We start from the raw sequence: 27211 nt of genomic DNA, 5'->3' as shown, positions 1-27211 counted from the left end.
GAGGGGTGGAGAAGTAGATGGGCGCTTCTCCTGTGTGCCCTGGCCAGGAATCGAACCCGGGACTTCTGCACGCCAGGCCGACGCTCTACCACTGAGCCAACCGGCCAGGGCCCTGAAGTTAATTTTTAAAACAAGCTCCTAACTCTGATTCCTCTGTTGTGAACTGAGGATCTATTTTCTACCCTAATCCAATTTAATTGTCTCGGAGCCATTTACCCAAAATTTCTGCCATTTGGCACTGATTTTTTCATACTTTTTTTTAAAACAAATTCTATTTCCTGATATACTAAGGGATGTTTCTAAGCATCTCTGTTGTTCAGCTGATATTTTTTTTCCTGCCTTAGTACTACACTCACAATGATGGCAGCTTTAAATTATGTTTTATTATATAATTGTGGAAGTGCCTCCTCATTATTCTTCTTTTTCAAAATCTCTTGGCTATTTTTATTTAATTCTCCCAGAGGTACTTGAGAATCATTTCCTGAAGTTCTGAAAAGGGATCCATTGGGATTAAGTTTGTAACCGCATTATTTTTATTGATCAGTTTGTTGCAATCTGACATCTTTACAATACTAAGACTTCCCCTCCCAGAAGCATTGTACACATACCTCCATTCATTTGAGCTCTTTAAAACATCTCAATAGAATTTTGTGGGTTTTCGTCTTAAGAGTTTCTCAATAGGTCTTTTTAAAGTTAATCTTTGTTATTTAATCTTTTTGGTTGCTCAGTTTCCCCGTTATATCTTTTAACTGGTCATTTAAATTGTATAGGAAATGCCTTCATTTAGAGTATTTTTTATTGATTTAAAAATGGCACAGATACTATATAAATAGCTTGTATTGAAAAAAGCTAAACAATACAGAAGGATATTGAAGGAAAATGAAAGGCTTCCCAAGTGCTTCTTTCCGATTTCACTCCCTACCTGAGAGAGCCAACCATTGTTAATAATTAAGTAATAGTTATAGCCAGTTAACAGTGAATTATTCTGGACCGTTATTATTTGCATATGCATATTCTGTGTTATACTATTATGTCAAAGAATATAGCTCCATTTCAATGTCTTTAATCATTCTTTGGTTAGAGGATCACTTACTCCTTTTTCCCATTAGAAATAGTTGTACAGTTAGGATGGATACCCACAAGCCAAATTGCTGAGTTGAAGGTTTGTGCAGTTGTATTCCCAGTGGCTTAATGCAACAAAGATACATTTCTCTCTCATGCTACCTGGGTTGGTGGGGGGGATTCAGCTCTACCCAGTCCCTTGGGGGCCCTGGCTGATGATGGCAGCTGAACTGTTCCAACAAAAGCAACTCATGGTCGCTGGTTGCTAGCATGGAAGAGAGAGCGGGAATGAAATGTTTTTGTTCAGAGGGGACACACTCTTTTCCTTATGGTCCCTTGGCCTGAACTAGTGTGATGTGACTCTAAATACTGTGTGTGTGTGTATGTGGCAGGGGACATTAAAATTTTTTTAACAATATTTGGTATCTGTGCATTTCAAATTTTTATAGGTATCTGTTAAAGTAGCCTACCTATAGGGTATACCAGTTTACACTCTGACCAAGGGCCTATGTGGCTGTTTATTTCCCTACACCCTGGCCAACATGAATCATCAACCTTGTTCACCTGTCTTTCTTACTGTTTTATTTTCACCTTTCCTGAAGGTGATGAGATCGACCTCATTTTTTTTATTATATTGCATCCATTTTTATTTATTTGAATTTTTTATTCAAATAGATTTTTTTTTAAATTCTGGTTCCTTGCCCATTTTTACTGTTTTTGGATTTCAAAGTTCTTAATATAGTTTGGGCATTTCATTCTGTGTTATAAATATCACTATTTCATCAGTCTGTCATCTGTCTTTTTAAAATTATTATTATTATTAAATTTTTTAACTTATTGTGTTAACATGGATTCAAGTGTCCCACTCAATATAACCCTCTCAACCCCCAACAATGTGCCCTGCATTACCCTATCTTTTTAAAATTATTATTACTGATGAATCTACGTTGATATTTCATTATCACCCAAAATCCAAAGTTTACATTAGGGTTCATTCTTGGTGTTAGGCATTTGTGGGTTTGGAGACATATGTAATGACATGTGACTGTCATTGTAATATACAGAGTAGTTTCACTGTCCTAAAAATCCTCTGTGTTCCACTTATCCCTGCCCCCAACCCATGGCAACCACAGATTATAGACCTAAATGTATATCTGTGGGTTGGGGATTTCCACACTTTCATTCTGTTTTAGGTTATTTGTGTTTTCACCTTTTTTTGCCAAGACTGGCTAGCGGTTTATCAATTTTATAGTTCTTTTAGAACCAGTTTTTAACTTCATTTATATTCTCTATAAGTTTACTGTGTTAAATTTTATTTATTTCTCTTCCCTTCTTTATTATTATTCTCTTCTATTCTCCTAGCTTTGAATTTAATTTTTCTCTTCTTTCTAGTTTTATAGGGTGGAAACTTAGATTCCTTATTTTAGACCTTTCTTCTTTTTTTGTATAAGCATAAAATGCTATAAATTTTCCTCTGAATACCATTTTACCTGCCTTCCACAAATTTTGATATGTTGTTTTTATTTTATTTTCATATAATTTAAGATATTTTAAAATTCCCCTTGAGACTTCATTGACCCGTGGGTTAATTTAGAAGTATGTCATTTAATTTCCAACTATTAGGGGGTGAGTTTTCTAGATATATTTTGTTAATTTGTAGTTTAATTTTTTAATGGTCAGAGAGTATAGTTTTGCAATTTCTATTCTTTTGAACATTTTAGTTTGTTTTATGGCCCAGAGCATAAGTGTATCATGTGTCCTTGAAAGGAATGTATATTCTGCTGTTTTTGTGTGAGGTGTTTTATAAATGTTAATTAGGTCAAATTGATTTATAGTGTTCTTAAGGTATTTTGTATCTGTATTGATTCTATATTTTCTTGTTCTATTAATTACTAAGAGTAGCGTTGAACTATAATTGTGTTTTTGCTTATATATTTGTAACTATTGTTAAGTTATAAATATTTTGCATTGTTATATATTCTTAGAGAACTTATCCTTTTATTGTCATGTGTTGTTATTGTTTGTCTTATTAGTAATATTCTTTATTCTAAGCTCTGCTTTGTCTGATAATAATATAACTACTCAAGCTTTTTTTTTTTTACTATCTTTCATATAATTTCACTTATAACTTATGTCTTCAGATTGAAAATAGGTTACTTAGAAACAACATACAGCAGAGTCTTGCTTTTTCATCCAATTTGATAATATTAGCCTTTTAGTTTGAGGTTTATGCCACTTACATGAATATAATTATTTATATAATTGTATTATAATCTTTCATCTTGCTAGCTGTTTTTTGCTTGCTCCATCTGTTCTCTCAGTTTTCTGCCTTCTCTCAAGTTAAAAAATTGAAAAAGGTCAGCACTTCTCATGATTCTTTTTATCTTTGCAATTATTTATCACTTGTTTATTTTTAAGAGGTATTGCCCTAAAACTTATATTACATCTCTTCATTCAACTTACCTTCTTGTAACTTACCCCACTTCACATGCAATTTAACAGCCTTACAACAGTGCATTCTCATTCCCCTTGCCTTTGTCCTATTGTCATGCATGTTACTTTTACATGTGCCATGAACACACAATGCATCGCAGTTCCTTTTTGTGGAAGATAGGCATTCAACTATACAGCAATTAAAGGCAAGAGGAAAAGAGTTTATTTTTGCCTTCATTTATCCATTTCATTGCTCTTTATTTCTTTGTGTAGATCCAACTTTCTGTCTGGTATCGTATTCCTTCTGTCTGAGAACCTCCTTTAACATTTTGTGAGGAATAGGTCTGCTGGAGATTAATTCCCTTAGTTTTTGTCTGAGGAATTCTTTCTCATTTTTGAAAGATATTGGCTTTCAAGTTATTGATTGAGAATATTTTCTTCCATCACTTTCAATCAGTTTCTGATGCAATATGCATAGTATTTATCAAATTGATCATTTATAGAATTCAGGTTCTGTAGATTCGTATTTTAAAATTCACCTGTTTCAGTCTGAAAATATTGAGTTTGAGTCTTTAGTTCCAATTGTTTCCAGCAATTCTCTGTTGAATTATTTATTTATTTATTTATTTATTTATTTATTTTCTCTATTTTTCTGAAGCTGAAAACAGAGAGAGACAGTCAGACAGACTCCCGCATGCGCCCGACCGGGATCCACCCGGCACGCCCACCAGGGGCGACGCTCTGCCCACCAGGGGGCGATGCTCTGCCCCTCCGGGGGGTCGCTCTGTTGCGACCAGAGCCACTCTAGCGCCTGGGCCAGAGGCTAAGGAGCCATCCCCAGCGCCCGGGGCATCTTTGCTCCAATTGAGCCTTGGCTGCAGGAAGGGAAGAGAGAGACAGAGAGGAAGGAGGGGGGGGCGGTGGAGAAGCAAATGTGCGCTTCTCCTATGTGCCCTGGCCGGGAATTGAACCCGGATCCCCCGCACGCCAGGCCGACGCTCTACCGCTGAGCCAACTGGCCAGGGCCTCTGTTGAATTCTGAAAAGTTACTTTTTGATCTATTCAGTGCAAAAAAGTTCATGACTATTATTTATTTAATGAGTATTGTTAATTAAAAATATCTTTCTAATTGAATGCATTTTGCTCCTCAATTTTACTTTAATACATATATTTACAAGTTTGATTCTGTGTGATTTATTTTTGTTCATTCTTTTAACTCTTATCACTAAGTGAATATGCTATAACGAATACTTACAATTGTTAGATTTTATGATTATTACTATTATTCAGATGCTGTTAAAAATGTTTTAATGCAACCCATAGTTCTGCATTTTAAAACGCTATTGAAATAATCATCTATTTGTCTGAAGTTATATAGTACATAAAGTTCCCATATACCCTTAACCAGTTTGCATGATTATTTACATCCGATACCATGTATTTTTATCAAAAGGAGGAAATTATTGGGGTTACAGTGTGAACTGAACTAGAGACTTTATTAGGATGTCACCAGTATTTCCGTGAATATCCTTTTCTGTTTCAGGATCCAAACTGGGATACTGTATTGCATTTAATTATTACTTTTCTTCAGTAACTTCCAATCTAAGGCAGTATCTTCTTGGTCTTTCATTGCATTGCATGACCCTGACACTTTTCAAGAGTGCTGGTTCAGTATTTTGTAGACTGTTGCTCAATTTGTCTGATGTCTCTTCATCTTCATGAGGTTATGGGTTTGGGGGATCATCTCACAAAGGGAAAGTGGTCTTCTCAGTGCATCATATCAGCGTATACACGACTTCAACGTGGTTTATCATCAGTGATGTAACCTTGCCCACTGGTGTTTGCCAGGCTTCTCCATGATGACTATTCTCCTTTGCTTACTCTGTTAGGAAGGAGTCATTAAGCCCAATCCCTCCTGGTGAGAGGAATTCAGCTCCGCCCCCTAAAGGGAGGGGCACCAGTTTTGGGGCATCTGATAAAATTATCAAGGTGATTAATTAATATGTCAGGGGAGATAGTGTGAGGCTATGCAAATATCCTATTTCTCTCTAAACTTTTACTCACTAATTTTATCATTCTTCTGTGGACTTTGCCTGTAGCAGTCACTACTGTGTTGTTCTACTGCTGATTTTCTATTTCCCTTCTTCTTTTAAATTTGTTATTGGAATATTTCTATAAGGACTGTTTGACCCTTCTACACATTCGTTTAGTTATTCCAGAGTAAGCAAACTTTTTCTGTAATGGGCCAGAAATAAAATATTTTAGACTTTGTGGGTCATGGGTCTCTGTCACATGATTTAACTCTACTTAACACATAAATGGATGGGCCATGGTTAATTTTTTATTTTAAAAATAAATCTTTATTTTTAAAAACAGGCATCAGGCCAGATTTGGCCTTGTAGGCCAACTTCTGGTCATTCATTCATTTATTTCTATCAGACAAACTCATGGATATTTTATCCTTTGGGTTATAAATATAGTACTATGAGTGTTTATTTTGTTATTTAGATTGTTTGAGCTTTGGCCACTGGGAACTCTTTATGTGGGCTCCTTAGGCATTCCCCTATCATTCAGGCTTTATTTAGTTACTTATTTTTTTAACACTTTCTTATTTTCTGGCACAACAAGATCCTCCAGGCTCATTTTATGTTTTGTCCCTTAACACAGGAATTGTCTTCTTCCTTCCTTCTCATCTGAAGGTCCTTTAGACTGGTTTTTGGATTCTTAAGTTTACAATATTTATTTTTCTAACTTATGATCTGGCAATTAATGCTCTCTGAAGTCTGCTTGATTTTTTCCTACCATTTTGGGTGGAGAAGGGCTGTGGTATGAGGGTGGGGAGTTTAATGTTTTGTTTGTTTTTTAGTGAGAGAGAGAGAGACAGAGACAGAGACAGAGACAGACAGGAAGAGAGAGATGAGAAGCATTAACACATAGTTGCGTCACTTAAGTTGTTCATTGGGGATGTTTAAGTTTTTGAAATTAAGAAGTTTTGCAAGAATAGACATAAAGTTGATTTAATTTCAACCTCTGCTTCTTCCAGCAGAGATCATTTTTGACCGACGGGCTCAGGAAGGAGAGATTCCTTCTATTATGCCTTCCCAGTGTTCCTGTTCTGTTTTGATTTTTTTCCTCTGCTAGAGTTACATTGGCTGAGTGTCTATTAGCTTTCCTGGGTATCTATTCTCATTTTCCTTAGTGTTTTTTTTTTAGAAGTCGGTGTTCTTTTCTCTTGCGTTCTTGGAGAGCTTCTCAAGTATGCCATCGGCATCACTGGCTTGATTCTCAGCAGGTGCATTCAGTCCTCCCCTGGTTCCAATGGGAATTTTATTTCTTTGATTGCATTTTTTCCTGTGGTTTCCTGACATCCTTCCTTAGATAAATGAGTCCTCTTTTATTTCCGTTTCCTTCTCAACCTGTTGGTTTTATAGCATCACTTATCCTTTTTTTTTTTTGCTCTTTCTCTAAAAACAGAGGTCATATTTTCTGCAGCCTTTGAAAAGATGACACAAGTGTTATCAATAAGAGCATAGTAATACTGTTAGATTTCACTGAGAATTTTTAGTTAGGATTATATTCTTATATGCTTTAGGATTTTTTTAATAAGCATTTCTTTTTTTTTTATTTTTTTTTTATTTTTTTTATTTTTTATTTATTTATTTATTTATTTATTTTTTTCCCATTTTTCTGAAGCTGGAAACAGGGAGAGACAGACAGACTCCCGCATGCGCCCGACCGGGATCCACCCGGCACGCCCACCAGGGGGCGACGCTCTGCCCACCAGGGGGCGATGCTCTGCCCATCCTGGGCGTCGCCATATTGCGACCAGAGCCACTCTAGCGCCTGGGGCAGAGGCCACAGAGCCATCCCCAGCGCCCGGGCCATCTTTGCTCCAATGGAGCCTCGGCTGCGGGAGGGGAAGAGAGAGACAGAGAGGAAAGCACGGCGGAGGGGCGGAGAAGCAAATGGGCGCTTCTCCTGTGTGCCCTGGCCGGGAATTGAACCCGGGTCCTCCGCACGCTAGGCCGACGCTCTACCGCTGAGCCAACCGGCCAGGGCTTTCTTTGTTTTTTTTTTTTTTCATTTTTCTGAAGCTGGAAACAGGGAGAGACAGTCAGACAGACTCCCGCATGCACCCGACCGGGATCCACCCGGCAGGCCCACCAGGGGCGGTGCTCTGCCCCCCAGGGGGGGATGCTCTGCCCATCCTGGGCGTCGCCATATTGCGACCAGAGCCACTCTAGCGCCTGAGGCAGAGGCCACAGAGCCATGCCCAGCGCCCGGGCCATCTCTGCTCCAATGGAGCCTTGGCTGCGGGAGGGGATAGAGAGAGAGACAGAGAGGAAAGCGCGGCGGAGGGGTGGAGAAGCAAATGGGCGCTTCTCCCATGTGCCCTGGCCGGGAATCGAACCCGGGTCCTCCGCACGCTAGGCCGACGCTCTACCGCTGAGCCAACCGGCCAGGGCAATAAGCATTTCTTTTAATGAGGTTGCTGTTACTTGTTCTTGTGTGTTTTTGATCCAGGAGAAGCCTCTGGTTTTACGTTTGCTGATAGAGTGGGTGTGGGAATCCCTCTTGGCTTCCTCATCACTTGGATGCTACTGAGCTCCCCGTTCAGACTCTCACCCAGAGGCTGGGTTGAATTACATGGTGCTGAGCTGAATTTCTTGGTCTGTTTTCCTAGTGTAGTTTTGCTGGACTGGACAGGAACGGCTGCCTGTTTGTGCTGCCTTCTCTGACTAGATAATCAGAAGCTGTCCATCTTCTAGACCTGAAACAGCTCACGCTGAGTTTCTCCCAGAAATCGTCTTGTCTTTATTTCCCCCAAGGACTTAATACCCGAAGTTGTAATGACGTGGTCCCTGCGCCTTTCTAAGCCCAAGGGAGCCATCCCAGAACATTAAAAGGATGCAGAAAGAGAGGTGTCCTTGTGAATGTGTGACTTGAGGTCCAAAATCAGAGCCTGACTAGGGATGGATGGCTGCTCTGGTGTCTGTATGGGCAGACAGTAGGCATGGCCATCTTTATTCTTTATTGCCCTTGATCATTGAATTCAGAGGTTAAGGCACGTACTAGTAACCCAGAGTTTCTCACCCCAACCTCATCTGGTATGTGGGGGGGCATTCATTCAAGACTGGGAAATCTTTCACTGGTAATCCTGGGTTGCTGAGTTACTATAATTTTATACGCTGTTTCACTTGGTGGGAAGCTGGGATAGGGAATATGATTGATGGTTTGTCTGTTATCATTAGAGCCAATGGAGAAACAGAGCAGAGAAAGAGGGAGCCCACATAGCATGCTAGGGAACCCCAGGAGTGTCAAGCTCAGGAGGCTACCCCTACAACATGTAAAGGTTTTCTGTGACCTTGGCAGGGGTCAAAGGCAAGCATCTGATGCTGCAAAGATGTTGTCAGTGTGAGCCAAGTTGGGCCCGCTGGATGGGAGTGGGCGGTGGATCTAGTGTAGTCATCGAAAGCTGGGGGTCCGGAGCCAAAACACACAGGACCAAGTCTTTGCTCTCTGCTTATTGTTAGAGGCGGGGCTGTAGCCAAAGCCCTTCACCTCTGGGTGCCTTAGTTTTATCATCTGTAAATAAAGAGGATAAAATTGCCTGCCTTGTTGGGCTATTTTGAAGGTTAAAGGAGCTCACATGTGTACCATAGTTAATATGTAGGGATCACATCCAAGTGGCTGGCACTTAGTCTGCGCAGAATAAATGTTAGGTGGTGGTGGAGTGTTTGGTTAGCCCGCCAGTGCAAGGCTGAGGAGGGAGGTGCGGAGTGACCTCTGCTTGATGAGGCCTGCGACTGGTCCAAGTTTTCTCCATCCCTGAAGGCCCAGTTTGGTCTCAGCTTAAATCATTCTTTCCCGGAGGAAAACTTCCAGCCCATCCATCTGATCTGTGGCCAGGTGGCTAAGAACTCTGGCTGAGGAGTCAGAGGAGCTAGGGTTCCATCTTGGTTAACCACCTGCTGACCATGTGATCCAGGGACAGTTCCCTTCTTCCTCTGAGCATCCATTTCCTCACCTGTCAAAGGGTGTTAGAATAATAATGCCCAGCTGAAAGCCTGGGTGTGAAAGTGAAATCTGACACCTTGTAAGTAAGTGCTTAGCAGAGTTCCTGGAATTTAGCATGATCTAATAGTGGTGATCATCATCGTTCCTTTTCCTAATGAGCCAGCCAGCCACTTGCCACCCTCGCACTGCTGATGACTGTATCAGAATTCTCCTGCCCCCTCCTGCAGCAGAATGGTGTGTCCTATTAGCTGGGATCGCAGAGAGTAAATGTTAATTAATGATTTGCTTGAACCCTGAGGAATAGTCCAGGGTCTCAGATTGCTTATCATCTTTGAGAAAAGAATCTGGTAGGTGTGTGCCGGCACACTGTTTTTAAATATCATTCACATGATGGTTAGTAAATGCATGGAAAAGGGAAGGGGATTGACTTTGATGGGTTGCCTTCATTTGGAGGGACCGAGTTTCAGGTCAGGTGCAGGCCCTGTGCAGGTGGGTGGGAGTGGGGCATCCGGAGCAGAACCACCAGCACCTAGACGCCCAGGTCTCTGTTGTCAGCAGGTGTGTGGATCTAGGGGACAGTGGGGGAGATTGGGGGAGCGCAAGGGGAAGAAAGGATTTCGCAGACAGGGAGTATTGTAGTCCTACGCAAGATCAAGTCCCAGATAACACGGACTTTTGTTAGCAACGACACAGATTAGGATGCCCGTTCTGTTTGAGATGCTCCCGAGGAGAGGAAGAAAGGAGGGTCAGAAACCCCGCACAGGGCTGTGGAGAAGGAGTTAAGGTCCCGGGGGACGGCACGCTCCAAGTGTGAAGGGGTGTTTGGGAGCCAGCTGTCCGCTGGGCTCCTGCTGGCCATTTCGGTCTTTTAGAAAAAAGCAGCTGTTCTTTTTTAAACCTGAAAAGAACTTTAAAAAAATGTTTAAACCGTGGAGGAAATAATGTCAATAACAAGTCCTTTTGTCCACTAACCTTTCAAACGTAGCATAGCAGTTCCACTCATCTCCTTGTGCTGTGCGGTGTTCAGGACACTCTACTTTGTCCACACCTTGTTTCTTATTCCTTTTTCCCTTCCAGCCAGCTTGCAGGCAGCTGCTGTTACTACTGCTACTGCTACTATTATTGTTTCTGCTTTACAGCCGGGGACACTGAGGGCCAGGGCCGTTCGGCAGCTTGCCCAGAGTCTTGAGGATAGAAAGTGGCAGAGAGAACAGGTTTTCCTCCCCCTGCATCAGGTTGTTAGGGGTGCTTCTGTGAATACTGTTCATTGTTGGTATGGGGTTAATATAAGTAGAAAAGGTGGTCAAGCACCCAGTGGATTTGTGGATGGGGCCACAGGTGGAAACAGTGGCCTTTCTGTCATTCCTAAAGCCACTTGTGACCCTGTGACTCAATCCTCTAGTAACGAGGGAGAAGAGAAACCCAAGCTCTCCCGGCCTCCCCCACAGGGTGGCTCCAAGTAGGCGTGTGGACGCTGTGCCCTGCCGCCTCCCAGGCTTCTGACGCAGTCCCGCTCTGCAGAGCCATCTCCCACACTCGGAAGGGCTTTTCTAAGAAGGTGGACTTTGTCTTCTTCCCAGGGAGGAATTGATTATTCTATGGGGTCATATTCTGCAGGGCAGGGGAAACAATCTGTCTTTAGATACCACCGTGGTTTATATTCACCGAAGGATTTGCAAGATTAAGTGACCTTTACTACGGAATGCAAAACTACTTATTTGTATATTCTCCACAAGCACCCTGTGAGCTACTTGCTGTTATTTCCCCCTTGCTAGATGAGTCATCTGAGGCCCAAAGAGGTTCAGTAAATTGCCCAAGAACATATGATAAAAGGTTTAGCAGGAGATTTAAACCAGATAGTCTTGCTCCATAGCCTGTGTTCTTAAATATAATTAGGGGATATTTCAAAATGAATATGAAGCGATAAAATATCCCCTTAATTTTTGTGAGCAGTGTGCTGTACTTCATTGATTTTGATGAGCGAGTGCTATCCATTGCTATCCATCCACCTCCCTAGGTAGAGAACTCACCTCTGTACCCTTTCACCCCTCCCCCATCCATCCAGTCATCTCTCCATTCATCTGTCCTTCTGTTCATCCCTGATTCTGCTGTGCTGTCTGTTCACCCATCCACCAACCATCTATTTTTCCATCACCTGCCAACAAATCTATTCACTGTGTTGGCTGTTTGTGTAGCCTGGTTTTCCACTTCATCCTGGGGAAGAAGTTTCTCCATCTTGGGAGCCAAGCACATGCTTTCCGAAGCTGGAGGCCCCCATGTCAGCACAAATCCCTTAGTTCCCGAGAAATACCCGGGCTTGCTCCCGACTCTCCTAGATTAGTGTTCTTGGGAATGCTGTTGTTTCAGGCAGGACCAGGTGGCTGTTCACTTTCTTCCCTCTGTGAACCTGTGTGTGTGTCAGGAAGGACCAGGTGGCTTGTTCACTTTCTTCCCTCTGTGAACCTGTATGTGTATCAGGCAGGACCAGGTGACTTCACTTTCTTCCCTCTGTGAACCTGTGTGTGTATCAGTCAGGACCAAGTGGCTGTTCACTTTCTTCCCTCTGTGAACCTGTGTGTGTGTCAGGCAGGACCAGGTGACTTGTTCATTTTCTTCCCTCTGTGAACCTGTGTGTGTATCAGTCAGGACCAAGTGGCTGTTCACTTTCTTCCCTCTGTGAACCTGTGTGTGTGTCAGGCAGGACCAGGTGACTTGTTCACTTTCTTCTCTCTGTGAACCTGTGTGTGTATCAGGCAGGACCAGGTGACTTCACTTTCTTCTCTCTGTGAACCTGTGTGTGTGTCAGGCAGGACCAGGTGACTTGTTCACTTTCTTCCCCCTGTGAACCTGTGTGTGTGTCAGGCAGGACCAGATGGCTTGTTCACTTTCTTCCCTCTGTGAACCTGTGTGTGTGTCAGGCAGGACCAGGTGACTGTTCACTTTCTTCCCTCTGTGAACCTGTGTGTGTGTCAGGCAGGACCAAGTGGCTGTTCACTTTCTTCTCTCTGTGAACCTGTGTGTGTGTCAGGCAGGACCAGGTGACTTCACTTTTTTCCCTCTGTGAACCTGTGTGTGTATCAGGCAGGACCAGGTGACTTGTTCACTTTCTTCCCTCTGTGAACCTGTGTGTGTGTCAGGCAGGACCAGGTGACTGTTCACTTTCTTCCCTCTGTGAACCTGTGTGTGTGTGTCAGGCAGGACCAAGTGGCTGTTCACTTTCTTCCCCCTGTGAACCTGTGTGTGTGTCAGGCAGGACCAAGTGGCTGTTCACTTTCTTCCCTCTGTGAACCTGTGTGTGTGTCAGGCAGGACCAGGTGACTTGTTCACTTTCTTCCCTCTGTGAACCTGTATGTGTATCAGGCAGGACCAAGTGGCTGTTCACTTTCTTCTCTCTGTGAACCTGTGTGTGTGTCAGGCAGGACCAGGTGACTTGTTCACTTTCTTCCCTCTGTGAACCTGTGTGTGTGTCAGGCAGGACCAGGTGACTTGTTCACTTTCTTCCCTCTGTGAACCTGTGTGTGTGTCAGGCAGGACCAGGTGACTTGTTCACTTTCTTCCCCCTGTGAACCTGTGTGTGTGTCAGGCAGGACCAGATGGCTTGTTCACTTTCTTCCCTCTGTGAACCTGTGTGTGTGTCAGGCAGGACCGGGTGACTTGTTCACTTTCTTCCCTCTGTGAACCTGTGTGTGTGTCAGGCAGGACCAGGTGGCTGTTCACTTTCTTCCCTCTGTGAACCTGTGTGTGTGTCAGGCAGGACCAGGTGGCTTGTTCACTTTCTTCCCTCTGTGAACCTGTGTGTGTGTCAGGCAGGACCAGGTGGCTTGTTCACTTTCTTCCCTCTGTGAGTCTGTGGAGGTTTGCTGCCTTTAACACCCTCCCAGTATGCAAAACTGCAGGCTCTTCCAGAAACATTCTTGCCTTCCTGAAGCATTATCATAACTGAATACTTAGCTAGCCCCATTCCTGGACCCAAAGATTGGAAATTGGATTAGTTTGGTATGATTTTACTTTTTAAAACTGTTATAGAGTTTGTGTGATACTTCTAAAAATTACGTAATAAATCTAAAACAGATGTTCACAGGGCATTTTATTTATTTGTTATTTTTTTAATTTTTATTTTTTAAATTCATTTTAGAGAGGAGAGAGAGTGATAGTGAGAGAGAGAGAAGGGGGAGGAGCAGGAAGCATCAACTCCCATATGTGCCTTGACCAGTCAAGCCAGGGTTTTGAACCGACAACCTCAGTGTTTCCAGGTTGACGCCTTATCCACTGCACCACCACAGGTCAGGCCACAGAGCATTTTATAAGGAAAGAAGTTCTAATAGACACAGGCCAGTTCGATTTGAGAGAAATCAATTAAGGAAACAATTAAAATTGTCTATGAAGAAGCAGTATTATGATAAGGCAGTATGGCTTGGCAGTTTACATATTCATTAAGTGTACAGCGGTGAAAGTCATTTAATTATTTTGCATAGCCTCTGTTGTGGTAGACAGTCTCAGTTTTCAAATATATTTTTATTTTTTATTATGGAAAAACTTAAACATAAAAATTCAAACATGTAAACAAACAGTGATAAAATGAACCTCCATATACCATCTTCAAAAATGATCAACAATACCTATCCCCACTTCTCCTCTCATATTAGTTTTTTTTTCCATAAGTTTCGAGTGTATATTCCTCACTTATTACTTAATGTTATTAGGTCAAAATCCCATTGTAGAAAAGTATAGTATGTTGACATTGAAATATAATGAACTTTTTGCCTACCCACGTGGTGGTGCAGTGGATAGAGTGTTGTCCTGGGATGCTGATGACCCAGGTTTGAAACCCCGAGGTCACTGGGTTGAGTATAGGCTCATCTGGCTTAAGCATGGGCTCACCAGCTTGAACATGGGGTCACCGGCTTGAGCGTGAGTTCATAAACATAACCTCATGGTCCGCTGGCTTGAGCCCAAAGGTCACTGGCTTGAAGCCCAAGGTCGCTGGCTTGAGCAAGGGGTCACTCAGTCTGCTTTAGCCCCCCGGGTCAAGGCACATATGAGAAAGCAATCAATGTGCTGCAACTATGAGTTGATATTTCTCATCTCTCTCCCTTCTTGTCTATCTGTCTCTTTCTCTCTCTTGCTAAAAAAAAAAAAAAAAAAAAAAAAGAATGGCCTAATGATTAAGAAAATAAATATTGGGAGAGAGTGGTTTCAATCCCAGCTCTACCCTAACCAGCTTGGAACTTGGTTGAGTGACTTAATCTCTCTGAGCCCGTTTCCTCACTGTGAAGTGGGGATAGAAAGAATACCCACTGTATTGGGTTGCTGTCAGGAGAAAAGGAAATGGAGACATCCATGCCCAGCATTTAGTATAACATCTGCCTCATGTGCCCAATGAATGTTACTAATCATTTGTGTTATTGTAAGTAAGGATATATCTGCATAGTGCCTACCATATAAATGCTCAATAAATATTATATATTATTATTATTATAAGTAGAGGTGGAAAATCAACACAAAGTTGGACTTTCAAAGTGATTCTGTGCAATGAAAAGAATAAAGATCTTTAGGGAAAACTTGCAATGTGATTTCAGCTGAGGGTAGGCCTGGGATGGATGGACAGGCAGATGCCCCCAGGCAGGCATGGCATCACTAAGTCATCCTGGGAAATGGCCATGCACCTTGGGTTCCATTCAGTGATGTCCTACAATAAACCAGCCATCTTGCACTCTTCTGGAAGTTTCATGGGCATTGCACAGCTCTTCCCATGGCCAAGGTGTTACTCCTATCCTGAGGGCTTTGTGCTGTCGTTATTGTCTGGGACTGATTTTTTTTTCCTTTCTCTCTTTCTTTTCATGTTGTATCTCAGGTTGAAAGGATTGTAGACAAGAGAAAGAACAAGAAGGGAAAATGGGAGTACCTTATCCGATGGAAAGGCTACGGGAGCACAGAGGACACGTGGGAGCCAGAGCACCATCTGCTGCACTGTGAGGAGTTTATCGACGAATTCAATGGGCTGCACGTGTCCAAGGACAAGAGAATCAAGTCAGGGAAGCAGGCCAGTGCCTCCAAGCTCCTGCGAGGCCCGTCGGTGGAGAAACTCTCCAACAAACCTGCAGAATCTGGAAAGAACAAAGGGACTTCTCATAAACGAAAGCGAATCAACCCTTCCCTGTCCAAGCCGAAGAAAGGGTATCCAGCCAAGCCCCCTGCGGGAGGTGACAGGGCTGCCAAGACGGTGTCTTACAGGACTACCCCCAGTGGTTTGCAAATAATGCCCCTGAAAAAGGCGCAGAATGGGATAGAAAACGGGGACGCCGGCTCCGAGAAGGACGAGAGGCACTTGGGAAACGGGTCCCACCAGCCTGGCTTGGATTTGAATGACGTGGAAGAGCAAGACCTGGGCGAGTGTGATGTCAGCCATGCAGCACTGGCCGAGAATGGGCTTGGTATGTAAACTCTGCGTTTGGCTCCGGCCATGACGGGTGGGGGCTTTGCGTGCAGCCTAGGGAGACATATAAGATCCCCACCCCACCTCATCCCAGATGCTTAGTGAGGCACGAATTCTCCCTTTGTTTCTCTCACCTAGAGCCATGTGGATTTGGTAGTGTGCCCACATTGGTTACAGACACCCATGCACGTGTGGGGGCCAAGCCACTGGTGCTCCAGCCAAGGCCTAGAATGGGTGGAAAATCTCTGAGTGCGCTTGAAGACATCCTAGAGGTTCTCCTATGAGGAGAGCTCGTAGTCCTCCCCCACCAGGGTCTGAGACTCATGTCCCCGGGAGGCCAGGGCATTTCGGGGTAGCACGCACCTCTCAGAGCCCTTGTTTTCAATCTGCTGGGCCCCCCCCTGCAGGGTAGCCCACAGAGGGGAGGTCTGGGTTGGGGTCTGGTCTTCCTCAGACCCAGTTTGGACATGGCATTCCCCTAACCCATCTGTAAGCTCGGCCCTTTGTCCCTCATCTATGCCACACATGTGTGGTCTGGCCCCACTCCTAAGTGTCACCCTGTCAGGTCCTAAATGCCAGCCTGTCCCCTGTGGTGCTCATTGTTTTGTTTGGAACCTCCCTTCTTACTCCAGCCTGGAAGCGACACAGCAAAGGTGACAGAATGCCTTCCCGTTACCAAGTCCCCACAGGCAAAATTAAGATTAGAGGAGGCAACAACCCAGGTAATTCAAACTCCGAAGCCTGACATTTTTCCAGTAGTCAGATTGCTTCTCAACTGAACCCTCCGGCCTAGTCTCCCGGGTTCTCTGTTCGTGCCCCATGTGCACTACCCTATTTCTTGGATACCTGTGTGTCTGCGTGGTGGCATATTTCTCTTTAGCTGCCAGAACCCTAAGCTGTGGGGTGTCAGGAAGTCCTGCGTGAGTGTGGCGCACCTGTGCCCCCCAGAGAAGGGCCATCGATGCCCTGGATGGAAGCAGGGCGTGTGTGGGGGCGGGCGCCTGGCCGTGGGGGCACGGACTGATGGGGGCCAGTGCACAGGACAGTGGGGGCGCTTTCAGAGTTCTGAGCACTCAGGGCATGTCCCCCTGGGAAAGAGTCGGAGCAAGCCGCTTCGAGGTTCCTCTTTCTCCGGAGTGAATTTCACCCGAACAGGATTTATTTAGCAGTCTCTGCCCCAGATTGATTCCCGTTTCCGTCTGGGGATCCCTGACGCTGACAGGACTGCCTGCTGCCATATGTAAACGCTGTTTGTTTTAAAAATTCATTTCTCAGGGAGGAGTGGGCTTGTGTAAATGAGGCCTGGCACGGAGATCGGTGTTTGCCGCTCCTGTGACGCCTGCCGGCAGCGGAGGAATTCCCTGTCTTGGGAGGGTGGCTGGTGAGGGGAGCTTCTGAGGCTCCTGGGGCGCGGGCCGGAGAAACCTGGGCACGATTCCTGGCACCCTGGCAGGGAGAGGCACCCATCCTGCTCTGTCGCTCCAGAGTGAGAGGAGAAGCATGAGGGAGCGTGGTTTGCTCACTTGAGCCGCCAGACGGCAGCGGGAAGGAGAGACGCCAGTGGAGCAGTCTAGGGGAATGTGCTCCTCCGTTCCCTGCAACTTTCCAAAGTGGGGCCGAGCTGCTAGCCATCCGCTCTCCAGCCTCGGGCCTTGTGGATGCCCCCAGGTTCAGCCTTGGGCCTTGTGGGTGCCTCCAGGCTCATGATCTGACGCTGGGGCTTGCTAGTCCGCATCAGGGGAAATCGCCAAGGATAGCTCGTTTGGATCAGTGGTGGCCTTGGTAACTTCCAACCTTGGCTCCAAGAATGCTTCTCCAGACCGTTCTCATCTCTGGCCTCTTGTTGGCCTCATTTCTTCCCACGTGCTTTACTCCACTTGGGCCCATGCCTGGATAGGGAGGAGGAAGCAGTCTGCCTCTGTTGTGTTCTGCTTTGGGCGTCCTCCAAGGGCCCTCCTGTTTAATTACATCCCATGGTATTGGCACCCTTGAGGTTCCCCGTAAGGTTAAGGCCATGGTTCTAGGCTGGTACACGTATATGATTACCTGGCACCTTGTTAAAAATGCAGATCCTGTAGAGTCTAGTTTACTACGTTAGGTTGGAGCCCAGAAGGTGGGCTTTTAACAAGCACCCTGGTGACTCTAATGCATTTTGAGACATGCAATATGGGGGTGGAAGTTAAGTGTTACATCAGGTATCAATTTAAATCAATTCAATACTTATTTCTTTGAAAACTAAGAGTTAGTCACCATGTTAGCTGCTTAGTAAAGTAGCATAATAAAAAGATTAGTAAGGACTTATTTCTCTGACACCTACAATGTACATGTGCTCCAGTAAGTCCAGAGTGGATGTGTCCAGGCCAGTCTTGAGAAAACTCCTGAGGTTAGAAGCAGTGACACATATGTTACATACAGGTATGCCTTTGCCATACCCACCTTGACATCTTCTGTGGTCACCGGGGTGATAAATACCCCCACCACCATCAACCTTTACCACTTTAGTTAGAACTAGCTTATTATTCAGGTCTTGCAGTAACTGGGAAAAGGAAAAGATTGGGAATCACAGAGAGAGAGAGAGAGAGAGAGAGAGAGGGAGGGAGGGAGGGAGAGGCTTGGGGTTCTTGGACACGACCCAAGACGAAGTGTGTTTTGTGGTTTCCGAACTTTCCAGCGAGGGGTCAGAGATGTAGTCAAGCACATGGTTTCACTTACGTTTTCAACCAGAGGGAGGCCTAGGTGGAGCCAGTGTCAGTGCACCTGTGGAAGCCTGAATGTCCTTCTCCTCCCTCCCTCTTCCTCTTTGACCACCTGTATCCAAGGGTCCAGTTCCCAGTGGCGCAGGGTGAGCCGAGAGGGCTTTCAGCACCGAGGAAGGCTCATCTTTGCCTGGCAGAAGGTGGATGGGAAGATCCTGGCTACGCTTCCCCAACATTTGCTTTGGGGGTGGGCTGTTGCTTTTTATATGATTTTAACTTCTCTTTGGTGGATTAAGGTTCTGCATACATAAAAGCAACTTATGTAACACGTTACTCATTTACTGCTGACTTCCCTGATCTGTGCTGTAGGAACAAGAGCTAAATCAGGGCTCTGGAGGGGGGTGTTTCGGTCTCAGACTTCGTTTTCCCCAGCAGTGTTTGGGAAGCGTGTTCAGGGATTCAGTATGGTTCTTCATTCTGAGTCTTCTTCTATAATGACAGAGGCTCTGTGGTCAGGAAACCATCTGCCTCAGTACCCCTTGGGGAGCTTGTTAAAAATGGGCTCCACCCCAGTTGAATGATCTCAGGAGACAGGGTGGTGGTTATGCATTCTAATGCTGACTTTCAGCACCTTAGGTATGTGAGTCCAGTGGTTCCTGTGGACAAATTCGGTGGTGAGCGATAGTTCATCCCTCCGTTTGGGGTAGATCCAGAGTTTCTTCTTGGACTTTCACCTTGTAATTGGGAATATGACTTGGTCCTTTGAAGGTTTAAAACCTGGCATCATTTCTCCTTGCCAATGCTCTTTCTGCCAGGCATCTCTTTTTATTCTAAAACAGAGCAGTTTCATCTATAGGGAAAAGCTCTTGGTTAGCTAGCTTCTATGGTCTGGTCCAGGAAAACTGGTTAGTGCTGCCTTGTCTAAAGAGGCCAAAGCATTGGCACTGCACAGATTCAAATGAGCCTTTAATCCGTGGAAGCATCCCTAATGAGGAGGCGGCGTGTCACTCTGAACCCCAGCATATCACAGACGCCCAGCAGCCTCCAAATTCCCACGAAGCCAGTGAGTCCCCACTGCTGATGCTGGTCCTGTGGCCCCGTGTTCGCATTTTCTTCGAGTTCTGAGATCATCTTCCTTGTGTCCTGAGGACTGTTGTCTGTCGCCCAGGCACTGTGGCCCAGACACTGCTTGAGTTGGGCTTTCAGAATCGTTCTTATCTTTGAATGAGTCATCCCACACCAGCGCGCAACAATAGCCATGTTCTCTGCGCTGTTCGTTTAAAACTATCTCCGCTTTCACTTCTAAGATGTTTGTTTATCTCTTCCTACTCACTCTTTCAACATGATTATCGTTTATGCCTTTATTGCACATCATGGAGTTACCATGTTTTAAAAGCCCTTCAGAACTGAGCTGGAGCCTGGGGAATGCCCTGTGATTTTCGAGAACCCAGGGCTCTCAAATGTGAAGCCAGTGCCAGAATCCCCTGGAGGACGTGTTAAAACACTGATTACTAAAGTTGAAAAAACAGAACAAAACAAGAAAACAAAAAGCCCCACACAGATTGCTCTGCCCACCCCGAGTTTCTGAATTAGTAGGTATGGAGGAGAGCCCAGGAATCTGCATTTCTAGCAAGTTCCCAGATGCTGTTGTAGGTCCAGGGAACCACTTTGAGAAGTACCGCTCTAGACAAATAGTTACCAAGATGGTTGAGATGAAAATGACCGACAGTGATTGACAGCATAGTTAGTGATATTGGGGAGATTTGAAGCCCCTTTGGTCTGGACCTTGAGTTCGCATTCTCAAGAATTTATAAGTCGGAAGTTTGAGAGTCTGGGGACTTCCAGGGAAGAGGCCTTGGAGTTTGCAAAGCACTGCTTGTGGTCCTCATAGCAGGCCGGAGTGGTAGCTCAGGGGGAGACTGGTTACAAAAGTTCAGGTTGGAGTTTGAAGAGAAACCCAGGCAGTTTGACTCCAGAGCTGGTCCCTAGATCACTGCCCAGCTGAGGTCCACATGTAGGCCCTGAGTGGGGGCTGGGGAGGCCTGGTGGAGCTGGAGCCAGTTCTCCGGCTCACCCTTTTGCTTATTCATGGATGGACATAATCCTCCCAAGTCTGAGATATATGACTGACTCTGTCATTCAATTTGAAAACCTATGGTCAGTATCCTAAAAAATACAACTAACAAAACAGACTTAAGGAAGACTAGAAAACCTGAATAGAGCAGTAACTAATGAAGAAATCATTAAATCAGCCATTACAAAGCTCTCATAAAAAGCGGGGGAGCCCTGGCCAGGTAGCCCAGTAGACAGAACGTCGTCCCCTTACGCTGAGGTCATGCCGGGTTTGAGCCCCAGTCAGGGCACGTACGAGAAGCAATCAACGAGTGCACACAACTAAATGGAACAACTAAGTGGAACAGCGAGTTGATGCTTCTTTCTCTTTCTCTCTCTCTCAACTCAATGGAAAAATTAAAACACAAGAACAAAAACATGGAAGAAGGCACATAAGGCCCAATGGTTTTACAGGCAAATCTACCAAATATGCTAGAACAGATAATCCCTCTCTCATCCAGACGGTTGCAGGAAACAGAAAAAGAGAAAAAACTCATTTGATGATGCCAGGACAACCTCGATTTCCAAACCAGACAGGGGAAGAGGAGCAAGGAAAATTATAGGTCAGCTTTACTTAAGGATACAGTTGTCAAAGTCCCAAATGACCCTCCTGGGCTTGTTACAGTCTCCTGGATACTTCCTCAAAACTGTGACTTTGCCAGAAACTTCTCACTCTGTGCCCTGAACTTGACCCCAGCTTATGACCTTTAGAATCACCACCGCTTCTCGAGGTGCCCAGCTAGTCCCTGGAAGAGGCCTAGGGGAAGCTGGCTTAGGGACAGCCCACGTGTCATGGGCAGCGGCCCCAAGTCATCTAGTAAATAAATCACAGAACGTCCACGGAGGGTGTCCACTCTGCGGCCTCTTGTTAATGCAGGTGTCCGTTTCCCTGGACACAGCTGTTCTCTTAACACACTTCAGGCACCCACTTCCACGCCAACAGCCTTTGACCAACCTTTCTGCTTTTCAAAAGCGGTTGTTTTCCAAACCAACAACAACAAAACCTAAGAGGTTTTTTTTGTTTTGTTTTTTTGTCTTTCAAAGTGTGGCAAGTAAGTGACTTGTGCTAATGAATGAACTTAAAACCCTTTTATGTGGTAATGTGAAGACTGGTCCCGCTTGGCCACCGACTGCCCCGGAGTGGAAAGTGCCAGACTGTGATGGAAAGTCTGACTGAGAACCTGACCCATGGCAAATCCAAGGGGGAAATCAACTCTCCTGATTGGCTCCCTGACCCTGGGTTGGATTTTGGCATCCAGAAGAGGCTGATGGAATCTTGACTGCTGTGAACATTCGGAAATGGACTAATTACTCGCCCTGCCAGCCCAGCTCAGATACTGTTTTCCTCTCTCAACTACTTCGGGGGGGAAAAAACAACTTAGGAACAGTTTCCAAGTTGGCATTTATCATCGGTGGTAAACCAAAGTACGTGGGATGGGGGTTAGAAGCCCCCACCCCAGGTGCAAGTTGTAAGGGTCTGCAGAGGGTCTCAGAATGTACCACCATTGGTGCAGAGCTTCTCCTCTCCATTGGGTGAACCCCCAGGTGCACAGCCCACCCCCACTGCCCGTACACCCGGTGGCGCTGCGCACCTTTCAGAGGCTAAGTCTCGTTCCTCCAGTCTGCCATCCTGGATGTCACTTAATCTCCTCCGTGGTTTTCAGACTTAACAATTTAACAACATAGCAAACATAACAAGGTTAGCTGTGAATGAACAAACTTGCTTCTCGGTAGGGAAAGTGAGGCTCAGAGAGGCGGGGAGACAGAACACCAAGGGGCAGAGTTAGGATGGGGGGTCATGTTTCGTGATGCTGACGCTGTCAGAAGTCTGGGGCCCATTTTATAAAGAAAGAAAGGCACTTCTGGGACTTAGGTTCCAATCAGCAAACTTTTCCCTGGGTCCTGAGAAGTTCTGGCCAGCATCCCTGGGCCTTCCTTTGAAACATCTTCCATGGTCTGAAAGATGCTAACTTGTCGTTTGAGGAAGGTGGATGCTCTGGTCCTGATTTTTCTCTAGGTCTTAGATGAAACACACACACACACACACACACACACACACACCCCTAAGAAGGTCCTGATTTTTCTCTAGGTCTTAGATGAAACACACACACACACACACACACACACACACACACACACACACACCCCCCCTAAGAAGGTCCTGATTTTTCTCTAGGTCTTAGATGAAACACACACACACACACACACACACACACCCCTAAGAAGGTCCTGATTTTTCTCTAGGTCTTAGATGAAACACACACACACACACACACACACACACACACACACACACACACACACACACACACACACACACACACACACACACCCCCCTAAGAAGCCAACGCCTCAACTGAGAAGATGACATCTGAGTAAAGACTGGAGGTGGTGAGAACATCTTGTTTTAAACTTAAAGAGCAATCTGCGTCAGGCGTGTGGATCTGCTGCCCCTTTTAGCGGCCCAGGATTTTATAGTGTGCAGATCAACTGTCCTCTCCCGGTGGACATTTAGGCTGCCTCCAAGGACACACACTCTTGCCAGCCCTGGCATGGCCAGTCATTGTCATGCTTTCCCAACCTCTGTTGTTCTGATTTTAGTTTGCAGACAAGAGTGAACATCTTCTCATGTTTCTGCCACTGGTGTTTCTTTCCCTGGGAGTGGCCCGAGCGTACTCAGGCCAAGTGTAGAGGAGGTGACACTCAGTATGGTGGGTGGACAAGGGCATTCAGCCACATTGCTTCAGGCAAGTTGCTTAGCCTCTCTGGGCCAAATTCTTCATTCATAAGATGTAGCTATAATCATACCTCATGGGGTTGGGATAAAGAATAAGTGATTTCATTCACAGAAAACCCCTAGAGTATTACCTAGCATATGGTAGACGTTTGATAAGTACTGTACTAGCTATTGTTATTTCAGTCCTTTGCCCATTTTTCTTCCTGGGTCTCTGTATTTTTCAATTTGTTTTTTAGAGCACCTTACATAATGTGCATATTAATCCCTTGTTACATATCCTAACTCAACCAGTATTCATCGGTGACAACTGTATACTGGGAGCTGTTTAGACAAATCATTTAAAATACCTAGACTATAATGGATTATGCAGAAGATTCTGAGGGAGCTATAGTCAGAGGCATCCAAGCCAGCTTGGGAAGGGGGAGAGGGAGGGCTTCTTGGAGGAGGTGATATGCAAGCTGAATCTGGTAGAATGAGCCAGAACGAATGAGGAAAGAGGCAGGGATGGTGGGAGGCAATGACAGCATGCACAGGGACACTGAGCCCAGGGTCAGCATGTGATTGTGTCATACCAGATCACAAAGAATATGGGAGCCCAGCCAATTCTAGACCACCCTGCAGAGGAGGCTGAAGCTCCCAGGAACTCCCTGTGCCATTAGGGTTGGCTTAAAAACAGATAGGTAGAGCCTGCTGTCGGAGGGTGTTTGGGATTCCTTCTGGAAGGAAGGGGTGAGGGCGTCCTTCCGCAGCCCACACTCTCCAGGTCTGCCTGGCACCCTTCCCCACACCAGCTCCCTGTGCTCTGCAGCCATGTTCCCCTCCCCTCCAACCCTCATGTGAGTAGTTAACCTCTTCTCGTCCTTCATGGCTCGCTCAAGCAGTGATTTCCCCATGGAAACCTTCCCTGACTCCCCTTGTAGGTCAGCTTCCAGTTTTGTTTGCACCTGTAGAACTGCGTTTCTTCACTGACAGCTCTCACCTGTTTGCAATGGTCACAACCTGGTTGCATGAGTGATCTCTGCCTCCCTCACTAGATCAGGAGCTCCGCTATGGCAGGACTGGTCTCTGTTTTTGTCCACGGTTGTATCTCCAGCACTCATCAGTGCCAGGCACATAATAGGTGCTTAAGAAATATCTGCTGAATGAGGGAATAAATGAATGGACAAAAGAGGAAGCAAGAAGCCTTTCCTGCTTAAGATCCTGAGGCCCCCCTCCGTGAATTCTCACATCTGTCTAATGTTTCCATGGCTGTTTCAGTATCACCCCCCACCTGGGCCTGTCACACAATCTTACGTTGTGCTCCCTGCTCCCGGTAGCATGTCATGGAGAGCTAATGTTTTGTCAGAGCTCTCTGCAGCAGCTGAAGGATTCCCTTTCCCTTCTCTAGTCTGATAGTTGCTTTCACCATCTCCCATGACGGCCCGAATTGCTACGCTTCTCCACCCTTAATATTCACGCAGTCTTGCCAGCTCTTAATTAAGCTCCTGGGCTCATCCTACCCCCCACCCCCTCTCTGCCTTCCATCGAGGGTGTGTAGATCATTTTCAGTAGAGTGCATTTCATTTGGGTGGTGTCTTCTGTATTTTGTGTAGTTCCTCGCTATGGAAGAGAAAATGTATTGGGCTTCTTAAGGGAAGTCCCAGTTACAGAAGGGATTAAGAGATTTCTCTTTTAAATTTTCTGTGAACTTTGGAAGCAGCATGGTGAGGAAGAAACCGGAAAGAGTGGGTGTGAGCTTTGGAGACAGAGGGTCTGTGAATTCAAGTGCAAACTCTGTCTCTTGCCAAGTCGGTGACTCTAGGTAAGTCTCACCAGCTTTGGAGCCTTGGTTTTCACCTCTGTACTATGGGAACAGCAATCTGGGGCACAAAGGATTCAGTGAGAGATACCAGCTCACAGTGAGCGCTGAGTGATGAGTGAATGTTAGTTTCTCTTTTCCCCCGTTCTTATACCATGCTGCTATGGAGCCCCTTGCTTTGCTGAAAGGCGTGCTTTCTTTTCTTTTTAAAAATATTTTCATAACATTTATTTCAAAATTTATTTATTTTATTTATTTAGAGAATTAATTTCAACAGGGGTGACATTGATCAATAAGTATACATTTATTTATTTATTTTATTAGGTGAGAGGCAGGGAGGCAGACAGATTCCCACATGTGCCCCGACTGGGATCCACCCGGCAAGTTCTCTATGGGGCGATGCTCTACTCACCTGGGGCCTCTGCTCCATTGCTTGGGCAACCAAGCTATTTTTAGCACCTGAGGCCAGGCCAAGGAGCCAACTTGCTCAAACCATTTGAGCCATAGCTGCAAGAAGAGAAGAGAGAGAGAGAGAGAAAAGAATGAGGGGGAGGGGTGGAGAAGCAGATGGTTGCTTCTCCTGTGTGCCCTGGCCAGGAATCGAACCCGGGACTTCCACATGTAGGGCTGACGCTCTACCGCTGAAAGGCATGCTTTCTTAGTCTACTGCCATATACCCTGTTGCTTTCTCATCAATAGTAGGATATTAGTTTTTATTCTGCTATGTGAACCAGAAAGGTGAATTCAAGAGGCCCCACTTCTGGGCAGTGGGACGACCGACCCTGTCATTTTCATCCTTGATGGAAGTCAGTCTTGGGTCTTCCACCTACCGTCTTGGTGACAATGATATTGGGTTGGAGGTTCCCGTCTCCAAGTTAATTCTTTCTTCTTTGGTAAAGAAGTCTGCTGGCTTTTCCCACCTTCGTCCCCTTTCTCAATTCTTTCCCACGTCTTCACACTGGTGAAGAGAGGATCTCTGTGGACTTCCTGGAGTTTAAACAAGACGTCCCATTGCTGGCCTGGCTCCCTTCCAGTCATTCCTTGTATCACTTGGTTGTGAAAGATAAACAACTGGCGCCAGGCTCACTGAGAGCCTGTGTGTGCGGGGCACGGTATCGGGTGCTGAGGCTACGGTCGTGTGCAAGAGGTGGCCGCTGTCCTGCCCAGAGCACACTCTGCGGGAAGACTTGGGAGAGTGGCTGAACTTGACAGCACGCCAGGATGCGCGAGCGCCCTGTGTGAGCGCAGGACCCGTCAGAATTAGGAGACTAGAGAAAGGGCTTGCAGGTGGAAGTGGTGTCTAACCTGAGGCCAGAAGGATGCGAAGAGTTTGGTCAGGCAGAGAGAAGGGAAAATGTTCTGGATGGAAGGAACTAAATTTATTAATATTTATAGAAAACATGTAACACCCACCTCAAGCATCGTTGGCATACTCCATTTGTGCTTTCTTCATCAAGCTTCTAGTGATGGCTATAAGCCAGCTCTGTGTACCTAGAAAGTGACTTACGGTATGCCTTGCTCTGGGAATATAATCGTGAATGAGACAAAATGCTCACAAGTTAGGGAAGAAAACATAAATAGGAAAGAGACCAAAGTGAATCGGCAATTTCCATGCCATGTCAAAAAAGCCAACATTTATTTACTAAGCCCACGCGACGAGCCGTGCCCTGTTCTCAGCGCAGTAACTCAGTTCGTCCCCAGAGGTAGGGTCTCTTTCTCTCTTCATTTTACAGTTGAGGAGAGTAGGAAAGGGGAGGCAGGTAACTTACAGTGGTCTATCTGGCAGTCGGTAGGTAGCTATTCCAGGATTCAGCTCTAGTGGGTCAGTCTCCAGGCTCACGTACCTAACCGCTGCTGTTCCCGGATGCACAGAGGAGAGCCACCTCATAGCCGGAACCCCTGTTTTATCTTTAGCCTTT

General features: G+C 45.5%; 1 protein-coding gene across 1 annotated transcript in view; it reads left to right on the top strand.

Moving 5' to 3' along the window:
- CDYL2 (chromodomain Y like 2) overlaps positions 1 to 27211 on the top strand; it is a 179725-nt gene that overhangs the window by 105286 nt on the left and 47228 nt on the right. The window contains exon 2 of the mRNA XM_066348885.1: positions 15368 to 15947. Coding sequence (XP_066204982.1) covers positions 15368 to 15947 — 580 coding nt within the window. The remainder of the gene's footprint in view (positions 1 to 15367; positions 15948 to 27211) is intronic.

Source organism: Saccopteryx leptura, chromosome 9 (assembly GCF_036850995.1).
Source record: "Saccopteryx leptura isolate mSacLep1 chromosome 9, mSacLep1_pri_phased_curated, whole genome shotgun sequence".
Classification (NCBI taxonomy): Eukaryota; Metazoa; Chordata; class Mammalia; order Chiroptera; family Emballonuridae; genus Saccopteryx; species Saccopteryx leptura.
This window is presented reverse-complemented; position numbering and strand designations above follow the sequence as displayed.